The sequence below is a fragment of the Labrus mixtus genome, chromosome 18, assembly GCF_963584025.1.
Source record: "Labrus mixtus chromosome 18, fLabMix1.1, whole genome shotgun sequence".
In the NCBI taxonomy this organism is placed as follows: Eukaryota; Metazoa; Chordata; class Actinopteri; order Labriformes; family Labridae; genus Labrus; species Labrus mixtus.
The window spans coordinates 18,227,942-18,239,271 of record NC_083629.1 but is presented as its reverse complement, the minus strand read 5'-3'; the positions used below and the strand labels follow the sequence as shown (position 1 = coordinate 18,239,271).

The 11,330-nt window shown below is 42.7% G+C and overlaps 2 protein-coding genes across 2 annotated transcripts in view; both read right to left on the bottom strand.

The window, feature by feature from the left end:
• Window positions 1–11,330, bottom strand: part of crip2 (cysteine-rich protein 2) — a 517,344-nt gene that overhangs the window by 206,930 nt on the left and 299,084 nt on the right. The gene's annotated exons all lie outside the window — the stretch shown is intronic.
• zfp36l1a (zinc finger protein 36, C3H type-like 1a) lies at window positions 379–5,045 on the bottom strand. The gene is made up of 2 exons (XM_061063850.1): window positions 4,828–5,045; window positions 379–3,637 (listed from the first exon to the last, which is right to left on the bottom strand). The coding sequence occupies exons 1-2, from the start codon at window positions 4,876–4,878 to the stop codon at window positions 2,573–2,575; spliced, it is 1,116 nt and encodes a 371-aa protein (XP_060919833.1). The 5' UTR covers window positions 4,879–5,045; the 3' UTR covers window positions 379–2,572.

Genomic DNA, 11,330 nt, shown 5'->3' with positions numbered 1-11,330 from the left:
AACTTTACAATAAGATAATTGTTTTCACATGCGCTGAGTTATAGAGTGTCAGTCTGTGGATTTATGGGGCGTTCCTTAAGTCTGATTTTTAAGCTTTGCCCCACGTGCCTTAATTCCCTTAAGGCCCGCATTGTGCAAATAATATAAATAAATGCCATCCATGTGTAAGCTTCGAAGTGAGAGCAGTAAGCAGCTAGATGAAAGTGTTTTATGAGGCAGTTTTGTACTTAAATTCATTATCAAGTTTAATAGGGAGACAATTTTAAAGACAAATATGTACAGTAACAGCATCAAGCATCTGAATCATTTCTGACAGCAAAAAGGTGTCGCAGCATTTTCATCTGCATGACGTCCCGCCGTACAAAAGTCATCACACAGTTTAACTTTTCCAAAAATACGGGGTTTATTGACTTAACTGCAATCAATACTTACAAAAGAGAGAAAAAAAAAAAACAGGTTTTCATATAAACTCACAGAAATTACTGTAGTGAAAAAAACCATGGCTGAAAAAATACATTCAACTGTTTTACTTTCTTTGTGTCAAAATCTGCTCACCTCTTCCAAACAAAAAAAAAAGTGAAGGCAACACAGAACATGTGACTTTTTTAAAAAAAATGAATTGTCCTCCATTATCAAATATAAAAGGCACAGAAGCCTTAGCTACCTGGAATGTATTCAACGAGGCACTTCCAATGGTCAAGATGGGAGGAGAGGGGGGGGGGGGGGGGGGGGGGGGGGCGGGCCAAGCAAGTGCATCAAGCATCCAATCAAATTTTAAAAAGAGAAACATAATAAACTTTCCCCATCCCATTTGGTCACAGCTATTGCTTGTAATAACAGACTGGGTGTAAGAACAGAGCCAAGAGAAGACATTTTAACATGAACCAGTCTTCTAACGGGGAGACTCTCCTAAACCAGAGGGAGGTCTAAGCACCCCGTAACTTCCACCATCAACCCAAGAGTTTACTTAATGGAATAACAGTTAGCTACTGTTACTGTCAGGTTATTTTAAAGATGTGAGGGGGGAGGGGGGGGGGGGGGGAACATCCGGAATGAATACAAGCAAATCTAGTTTAGATGGAATTGCAGTCCAATAAGAGGGAGTAAGAAAAAAAAGTACAATAAATAATCAAAACGCAAAACGTCTTTTTTGCATTTTTTTTTGCTTTAAATTAAGTTTCATTTTGACAAAGTGTAGTTGCAGAACAAAAGTCATTGAAGTACAATATATTAAACTGTGAAAAAAGGAAAACTGACAAAAACGTCTTCACAATCTTTAGATTAATATGGAAGATCATAATTTAACATAAAAGAAAATATATTCTATTGTTCATTATCCAGATAAATACAAAACAAAATTAACAAAAAATGCATATGATCACCAATAAATATGTTCTGATAAGTTAAATAAGCAGTGACAAGCAAACCTTCGTCTGGAAAGTTTTTTCAAACAATAATAACCGTAATAATAACATTAATAAAAAATAATTATCAAATAAAAGAAGCAAAAAAAGAAAAAGAAGGGATGTAATGAGTACAGAGTGCTCCTCAGAGCATGTTCTAAAGTGGGGGGGGGAGAAGTAAAGTAAGATAGCTTGGAGATCCGATCTCGTCAAGTTGCAGGATGTACAACTGCACCATGGGAATGCTGGAAATCCCCGGATCGGCGAGGATGAAGGGGGGAGAGGCAGGACAAAGTCTTACAGGTTTAATGATCAGTTTGATATCAAGACTTCCTTCCCAAAAAAAAAAGAGCCAGTGACCAGCAACAGGAGAAAAACTCATGAAGAGGGGGAACATAACCAACTTCCAGTTCAAAGTCCTTCCTGCAGACTCACCCAGTCCACAATTACATAAGCCGGGGCTTGAGAAGAACTGTGACAAGTAGGGGTGGAGGGGGGGGGGGGCAAATGAGAAAGAACCAAAAACAAACAGTAGTCCATTCACCCTAAACACATGCAGAAACCGCCCCAGGCACTTTTTTCTTTTTTAAAAACTATTCATATCTTTTCAGGGTCTTTATTTTTTTTTCCTTTTGTCAGAACTCTGTCTGTAAAAACGGCTGCGGTAGATCTACAGTTACGTTAGTGAGCACCCTCTAGCTAGCGCAGGGGAAGTGGTATCGTCAGGGAGGAAGGGGGGAGGAAGGGGGGAGAAAGAGGGGGTGGGGGGTGGGGGGGGCTAGTGCAATGCACTCCCCTTTCCAAGGCCACTTGTGCTGCTACACATTCAAGAACAAATGAAGAAGAAAAAAAAAAATAACAAGTGGCACCTGGCAAAACAGTCAATTCTTGTTCTCATGATTTATATTGTTCAATTTCCTCTCCTTTTTGGCACTATGACACATGGCAGGGTAGGTTTTTAAACTGGCTGTGCGGGTAGGCAGGGATGAAATGATAATTTGAGTTAACAGAGTTCCCGTAAGTGACCACGTCCTTACAAAGCTAACCAGGAGCTAACATGGTACCTTGTGTAAGGAAGGACAGGGAGATTCGAAAAGGGCAGAGGTAGAGGGGAGTGCCGTGTTCTCTCTGTGTCATCGAACTAAAAGTCACTGGTGGAAGCGTGCGGTTTAATCATCAGAGATGGAGAGGCGGCTGAAGATTGGAAGGCGGCGGGTGGTGTCCAGCGTGGGGGACTCAGAGCCACTCAGGCTGCCTCCAGAGCTGCTCTGGTAGCCCTCCTGGTCTGACAACGAGTCGGGAGGGCTGGATGGAGACTCGAACATCTGAGGGGACTCCAACATGGGTCTGAAAAAGTAAGGTGTGCTTGTTGGAGAGGGAGGTGCAGGGGTGTTGAGCTCTGTGCCTACAGGACCAGCACTGAGGCTGGGCCCAAACAGGTTGGCCAGCTCCTGGCTGGAATAGGTGAAGGGGTTGCTGCTGGGCCAGTCGGGGACCTCATCAGGGAAGAACATGGGTGGAGGGGTGACAGAGGTGGGGCTGTCTCTGAGCCCGGCTGAGCTAGAGAAGCCTGCGAAGCTGTAGCTGTGCTGCAGTCGAGGCCTCTCCATCTTGTTGGAAGAGTTAAGAGGGGAGGACTGGGGGGGTCCACGGCGCTCCTCAGCGTTGTGGATGAAATGGCAGCGAGGCCCGTATGGGCAGAATCCGATGGTGTGGAAGGTGCGGCACAGCTCAGTTTTGTATTTGGGGTGGCGGCTCAGGCTGCGCAGTTCATGGATTCCGTGAGCAAACTGGCATTTGTCACCGTACTTGCAGGAGCCGTTCTCCTCGAAGGGCCTGCACAGCTCCGTCTTGTAGCGACTGGAGTTCACCTGGCTGTTGCTGCCGGTGGGGCTGGCTGGGCCCAGGCACTTGTTGAGGAGCCTCTCGCCCGTCTCCGAGAAGGAGCGGTCTCGCAGGCGGTTCTCCTTGTTGTTGCTGGCATTGCCAACCCCTGAGATGAATGAGGAGTGGTCCGCTGCCTTCAGGCTGTTCAGGAACTGGTTCTGGCTGAACTTTGTGCTGCTGACAGAGTGACGCCGCTGGTACACACCTCCAACCGAGGGAGACCCCACCGCCTTCCTGTCCAGCAGGGCTCCGGTGGGGCTGGAGAGGGGCACATTGGTGCCAGTGCAAGGAACAGACATTGGATGGGGTGCACCCAGGTTGTTGTTGTAGCTGAGCAATTTGTTGTTCTGCGGAAACACAAAGAATACACAGCATCAGAAAAAAATATTCTCCTGCTACAACAGGCAGTCAATGAAGTTCTTATTTTTGACAAAAGCTGTTAGGCCACATAGAAAGAGATCCACAGCCTCCTCTTGCATGACTGTGTTCTTTTTGGCTCCGACTACATAAGCGGATACAGGCCTATAGAACAGCAGCTGGTTTGGCAAGTTGCCCTGGTGAGGAATGTGTGCCTGTTTAGTAAATGGAGCAGCAGCACATGAAGAGGCCACAGGGCTGCTAGTGGCTACAAAGAGGCTGCATCATTTGAAAGATAATTAAAGTGGCGACGCATCCTGTTGCATTACAAGAGAGAGAGAACTGGTCCGCTTTCAATACCCTTCCAGGCTCGATGAGATGGCTGGCTGGGTCACTGATTTACATGAATATAAAAACGCTCCCACAGTCAAATACACAGTTAAGAGGGAGAAAAAGGGGGCTGTTTCACGAGAAATCCGACCCTGAAAACATCTCAATGTATGCAAACGAAAAGGACGCAGTGACGTAAACTTACAAGAGGGCAGTTCACTGTTCTGAAAACAAGTCCCCCCCCCCCAAAAAAAAATAAATGTTCTGGTTTAAACACCATTAACCACGCAAGAAGTGTTATGGGAGCTACAGTAGGTTAAAGCAAGACGATCCTTGTCAATGATTTAGAGAGCATGTGGCTGCTTTGTGGAGAGTATTAAAAAAGTGGCGCAAAAACGGCCCTCATTTAAAGAAATACAGCAGCTACTGTTGACGGTACAAAACTGTGAGGTGACAGCAAAGCAAAGCTATTGAAAGAGATTGGCGGGACATGTTGAATAATGTAAAAGACACAGTTGCCGAGTTCAACAACTGTGTTTGTTTTAAAAGTAAAATTACCGTCAAGCTTCAGCACACTTTTCAAAAGCTCAGTTAAACCTAAAATAACGCCTACGACAGTGTTTAAACAAAGGAAACGGCGGGCAAAAACACAGAGCAAACACTTTTTTTGGAAAAACAAATCAAAACAGCCAAACAAGAAAAAAAAAAAAAACCCTACAAACAGAAGGCGACACGGCAGAGAGGGCCGCGGGCATGCAGCTCTTCATTCCTCCACAGCGGCTAAAAAAAACCCTCAGTGCAGGCTAGCAGGCTAACGAGAGAGCAGAGAAAAAAAAGTTTAGAAAGCTACCTTGTTGATCACTTCGAAGTCGAAGAAAGGCGACACCACGGCTGCGGTCATCTTTGCAGCGACCAGATTCAACTCAAAAGTAGTTAAATTAAAATAAAAAAAAAAAGCCCCAAAACTGTGCTTGTTAGAAAGTTGCGCAGGTCTGCTGAGTTTCTGATTTGCAGCTCCTGTGTGTATTTTTTGACCCAGCAGAACTCCCCCTCTGCCCTGCACCAAGCCCCGACATTTGCTTTATAATCCTTTTGCAGGAGGAGCCTGCAACGCTGGGCGTCAACTTTCAGTTAAAGTTTTTTTTTTTTTTTTTTTTTTTTTTTTAAATCTTCCTCCTCTGCGGGGACTAGGCCTACTAAACAGACAGACGGTTTTTTTTGTTTTTTTTTTTAAATATAATTTTGAGGAAAAAACATTGAAAATAACCCAGTTTTATATATTTTCTCTCTCCACAGAAAGCAGGTTTTATTTTTCAAAGGCAAGTAAAAACTTTGGATTACACATGAAAAAAAATCACTTTTAACCCTTAAGGTAACTGTTCATGTTGTATTTCTGAGTATTTTAATGAGTAGTAGCGTTTTTTCATGTTGAAGTCAATTTATAGTCCATAAATAAAGTTATTATAAGAGTTTTTAAGCCAAATATGACTAAAGTTTAATTTGCTGTTTTCTCCTATGAGGTCTGGTACTTAAAGATTCTAAAGTTGTTTACTGGGAGGTAGTGCACTATCCTCAGGGTTTCAGCTACCATCCACTACTCTGTAATTAATTTACTCTTAATTGCTGGACTGTAACGTCACTTGTGGGACTTTCCGGTGAATTCAAGCAGCCAGAGCTTTTAACTCTTTCCCTACCACAGTTATTTCCCGGCTAAACTCCTCTCTCTCTAGCTCTCTCTCTCTGTCTCTCTCTCTCTCTCTCACATCTTACAGTTTCTTTGACAGCAGGTTTAATGCTGCTCCGCTGTGCTGAATATGTGCCTGGATGTGTCATTCCATCAGGTAAAGGAGATCAACGTGATACATGTGTGACCTCACCAGATTTGACCACAGCTCGTCACAATGACAGGCACATAGAAAAGAGCCTAGCTGCACAGAGTGAAACCTATACAAGTCTATTGTGGTCCATCGTCTTCCTCTCCCCCCCCCCCCTACTCCCGCCCTTTGAATCCATGACAGAGCAGCCATCGGCCATGTGCAGAGTCAATGTCAGGGTTGGGTTGCATTAGAAAAGAGAAGAGGAAAAGAAAGGCACAGGGAGAGAAGAAAAGGAGCTGTTAACAAAAAAAAAAAAAAGTTGGAGCTGGAGGAGGGGAGGATGGCGTGAGGGGGAGATTTATGGGGGACGTTTATTACTACACAGAGCTGCCCTGGGGAGGTGAGGGAAGAGGGGAGGGGGGAGAGAGAGAGAGAGAGAGAGGCAAAACATTCCCTTTTTTCCCTTCCTCTTCTTTGCCTACACAGAAGCCACACAGGGGGTGGAGAGCTTTGTCTCAGCTGTGGAGGAGGCCGGGGGAACTTGTTGTTTTTGCACTGAAAGATAGAAAAGATAGTGTACAGCGCGTTAACTCAGCAGCAAGTTCTCTCAAAGATGATGTCCTTACCTTTAGCAAGTTCTTCTCTGTAAGGACAAGTAGATGCTTTACACTTCATGCAATCCCTGACTTTTTTTTCTGGACCTGGGTGTGTGTGTGTGTGTGTGTGTGTGTTTTAACATAAAAAGAGTTTTACGAGCCGGGCCTGCTTGGAGTAATCTCCCCCCAGAGTGTTTTCACAGACGACAGGGTGGGATGACAGACTTGCTGGAAATCACGTCTGCAGTTCAAAGGCCCTGTCACTCATTGATTAAGTGGATCACATCGATTGGCATAACTACAGCAGGAGAGTGGGAGGAGACTCAGAAACATGAAACAATCTATAGAGGGTGCGAAGTGACCTAAAGAAACTGGTAATATGTCACACATTTAACAGAGGGTTGATTTCAGTACAGTAAATGCAAACAGATAAGCGTACAGTTTGAACTCTGCAAGGTCAGAACTGAAGAACAAAGCCAGCGACTGTGGTGGAAATGTCTTCTTTCTTTGGCTGGACCTTGGCCTCAGAAGCCTTAGTAGTACACTACAGTTGTTTACTTTAATACTCTCAGATGCATCATGCCTGCCTGATATTGTGAGGTTGGCTTATCCTTCCAGGTTCAGGACGAGGAGGCACCTGTTTCCTAACAAAATAAAGAACCACAAAAATAATAATAATAAGGCCGCTCTCTCAGGGGATAGTGTCCAATGTATTCCTATTTTAAACACACAGACAGTCAACAACTACAGACACAATTTTTGACACGGTGCCTCGCAGATGGTGATGTCGTCATGTTTGTTAACATCACATTTTGACTCTGGGGATTTGCTGAACTCAGTAAATCTGAACTTGTCCTGTAGTTGCAAAATTAAATCAAGGAACTGTTTAGCAAGTGTTCTGCATTTTCACTTCACACAAGCAAAACTCATCTTAGGTCATCCTACATATGTCATATTCAGGGTTTAAATAGAAGTGATCTACTGTTTAGTGTCTCCAGAAGAACTTCTCTTCTTGCTGAATTAGTAGAAATAGTTGACATAAAGTCCCTGAATAGAATCAGGTGGCGCTTTGAGGTGAAGGCCAGACTATGCATAAAAATACTTTTGCTAAAAGTCATCATCTTATAGTACGAAAGTACTTGATGAAATATAGGGATGAAAGAAACTATAGTATTCAGTCATCATATATTTGGTGTATCGGATATAAGAAAATTATAGAAATGCCCTCCTAAAAAGCCCTTCATTATGTTTCTTAATGTCTTGTTTTGTCCAAAAAACACCGCATGCACATCAAACACAGCCTAAAAAAAAAGGCAAATCACACTGAACTAGAACCGTCGATTGTCTTGAGATTTTGTTTGAAAACTTTCAAAAACACTGACAAAGTACTTGCCGGTTGTATTTGTGCTGATTGACCGACAGACTGTCTCAGCTTTGAACGTTTATTTGTGTTCCATCCCAGCTTGTTAAAATTTGAAGGATGTAATATTTATGAGGTTTTTCCTGTCCCCTCACTGACTTCCAAAGAAAAAAGGCACAAAAGACACAATCCATATATCAGCCTTCAGGCAGGATTTTCCTCTCCCTGTCGACAGAGCCGAGTTGATTTCAGAGGATTTGTGCTCCTCGGGGTCAAGGCTTGTCCTCCTTCTTCTGCTTGTATCTCCTATCAGTCTCTGCTGGAGCTGCAGTCAGTCACTCCTCAGATTTGATTTCTACCTCCTGTGCTGTCGACTCTCATCACCCCCCCCCTCCTTAGAAGGGAGTATTGGCTTAGAGGCTTGAGGTCACTGATAACATTTATAGGGATGACTGGATGTTAAATCGTTATCTAACTGAACAGGAGATGAAAGAAGGAGCAGAAAACGCAACAAATTGGAGGTTAACTGTCTCTTAAAGCAACAGTTTGCTGTAGTACCCCCTCACGGCCAACAGAAGGCAGAGTTCTTCCTTTTCTTTTACCACTTCTCTTCTTATTTACTCCTCTCTCCCCTTGCAGTATTTAAAGTATCTCCATGTTTGCCTAAAGCATAAATTTAGCTAATCAGAGTGAGAATTTCTAAGATTAGGCGATGCAGGTCAGCACAGCTCTTCCCTTGTGTGGCTTTTAGTGTGAATGAACACTCAGCACAAGTCTGTGTGTTGTGTAATCAGCCCTTTCCACTGACACACTTACTTACTAACCCTTTATGAAGCAAAGAGACGTATCAGCTACCAAACACAAACGCTCACACGGGTTGTCAAGCCGTGCTGCACCACATCCCACTTAGCGTGACCGCACAGCCCCATTAAAAGACGTCTTAAACAAGAAGAATACGTTTTTACTGCCCGGTATAGCATCGTTTTTTCAGGGAAATGATAGTGCCCTTGATAAATATCAGTGACTTAGCTGTTTACCACACGCACTGGCATTTATGACTTCTTTGACTTCATTTTGTCTCCAAGATGAAGTGTCTGTTTTGGAAGAAATCGACCCACACCCACTCCACATACACGCATACACACAAACACACACACACACACACACACACATACGTTGAATTCAAGCAGCTGTAAGTGGAACATCACATCTTCACTAGAACTTTAATTTTGTGCATCTTGTTCATTCCACCAGATGATTTTATCAAAGGGAAACGTTCACTACAGTTACACATTATTACGCATTATACATTTTTAAATCTTAATCTGGCACATTTGTCAACAAGATGCCCCTAACCCGGTCACACTACAGCAGCTGATGTGTTCATACAACATGTCACAAGTACAAGCACACATTCATTCATTCACACCAGTTTTTTCAATAAAAAGGGTAAAGGATAAATAGCCTTTCCAAAATGTTAAAACACAGCACTGTGTAGTCGTGTCTGATTTCCTAAACACACAAAAGAACACTTCACGTTGGCAATTCTTCCCGAAAATAATAGCACAAACTCTGGGCAGGGTTTCGAATGAGTATTGAAATATATTGTTCCTGATACCAACAGTGTTTTCACCAGCTGCTACGTTTCAACTATGAATACAATTTCTTGATTTTTCTAACCTGGCTTTCAACAGATGTAAACAAAGCAACAAACAACCTTAAACGTGTTGACACTTTACATCAGTTTAGTTAACATTTCCACCAATAACTGGAATATTAACTTTAAATCACTGTATAAAAAACTTGTTCTCGTGCACTTATCATAGCAATTGTGGAAGGAAATGTGCATGACTGATCATATTTAAATGAAAGTTTTGACATTTGATTGACTCCCCCTGCAGTTCTCGAAAGAACCCGTATCAGTACTAGTGCCCCTTTTGTAGAAACACTGTTCTAGGCTCTTCTAAAACACAAACATACAAATGTCTACAACATCAGAATCAGCTTTACTGTCCAGGTGTGCTCACACACAAAAGGAATTTGACTTTTGTTAACTTTGCTCTTCATGTACAAAAGTACAACGTTAAATATCAACAACATTCTGAACATGTTCAAACTAAAACTTACCATTTAAACATCCTGTGACAGACACACCTGCTTCTATGGTCAAATGCCCTCATCCAGTGTTTACGGTTGGCTCTCCAAGTATGACAAGAAAGATTCCCATTTTAAGTTTGCATCTTGAATACTGAAAAATGTAAAGTGAAAGACACTGACATAAAAGGAAATGCTTTTAAAAAGATGTTCACAGATATACAGTTAACGGTTCTGTTGAGTGATATGCTAAATTATATTTTTTCAATTCATCATTTGAACAGACAGTTTAATACATAAGAATTCAGCTTTAGTTGAATGTTATGAGGGCAGCTTCAATGTAACATCTTGATGAATAAACTTTGAAAGATGTTAAATAAACGAAGTGTTGATTGTACAATATAAATACAAGGTTGGATAAAATGGGAATGATCGAGTTGATTCTAAGGAAGTAAAAATGGTTGTTGAGTAGATGTACTTTTCACCTCTGGAAGCATGATTTATGACTGTCAGTGATGTTTCAACTCCTATTAAAAGCCATAGATTACTTAACACTTAAGTCCTGTAACTTCCCATTTTCTCCCAACATGTGAGTCGTTCGTTTGAAACACTGACAGGACAGCTAATCAGCCTGCTGATTGTTGAGCAATCAGCGGTCAAAAAAGAGCCAAGTTTGAGCTCACCGAGTTTGATTTCCTCGAATGTGTTGTCATTTTTCAGCCCACGTTCACTGCAGTCACATTACATGGGTTTAGTTTCTGTATACATTCTCGTCTTCCCGACATCCCATTTTAATGTGATCCGGTTCTTCTCCGTACAAGATCTGACAGCCAGAACACCATGATTGCCTGCTTTCATGTCTCATGGTATGTTTGCCAAATACATATGGGAGGACTGTGGTCATCTCGCGGGGTGAAACTAGCCTCAGAGGAAGAGAGAGAAAGAGGGAAGAAAATAAGAGCTAGTGGCGATTAATTGTCCATAAGAGTAGCCACAGCATTGTTAGTGGCTAACCACCAGCTGCTCTTGCTCATGTTGTTCCCATGAATCGCTCCAAACATGCCCATCCACTCACTTCCACTGCCCTTCGTCTCACACTGGGTGGGATGCGGCATCGGTTGGAAATTGCTTTGACACGTCATATCATTACAATCAGAGTTCAAAACAAACACAGTGTTGGAAATGAAAGTTTCTGGGCCTCATCAGCGCCAGTTTGAAGTGAAATAGAATAATGATGTTTTGGTTAACAGCAAGGTCGCGAGAATAGCAACAAAACAAGAATTATGAGGGGGGTCGGCATCTAAAAGAGATTTACTGTCCGATTCTCTGCTGACACCCGGTCTCTAGAGGAGGGTTGTATTTAGAACGAGAAAAAAAAGGCCGGCTTCCTCTTCTGACTTCCTGACCTGTGTTTCCTGAGGAACAATCTCTGTCTGTCCAGAGGGCTCATGGGAAGGGAGAGTTTTGGTTTTCCACGGGCACATTT

Coding starts and splice junctions, on each gene's coding strand:
- zfp36l1a (XM_061063850.1), bottom strand. CDS start 4,878: ATGACCGCAGCCGTGGTGTCGCCTTTCTTCGACTTCGAAGTGATCAAC. Junction 3,638..4,827: donor ACTTCGAAGTGATCAACAAG/GTAGCTTTCTAA, acceptor GTGTTTCCGCAG/AACAACAAATTGCTCAGCTA.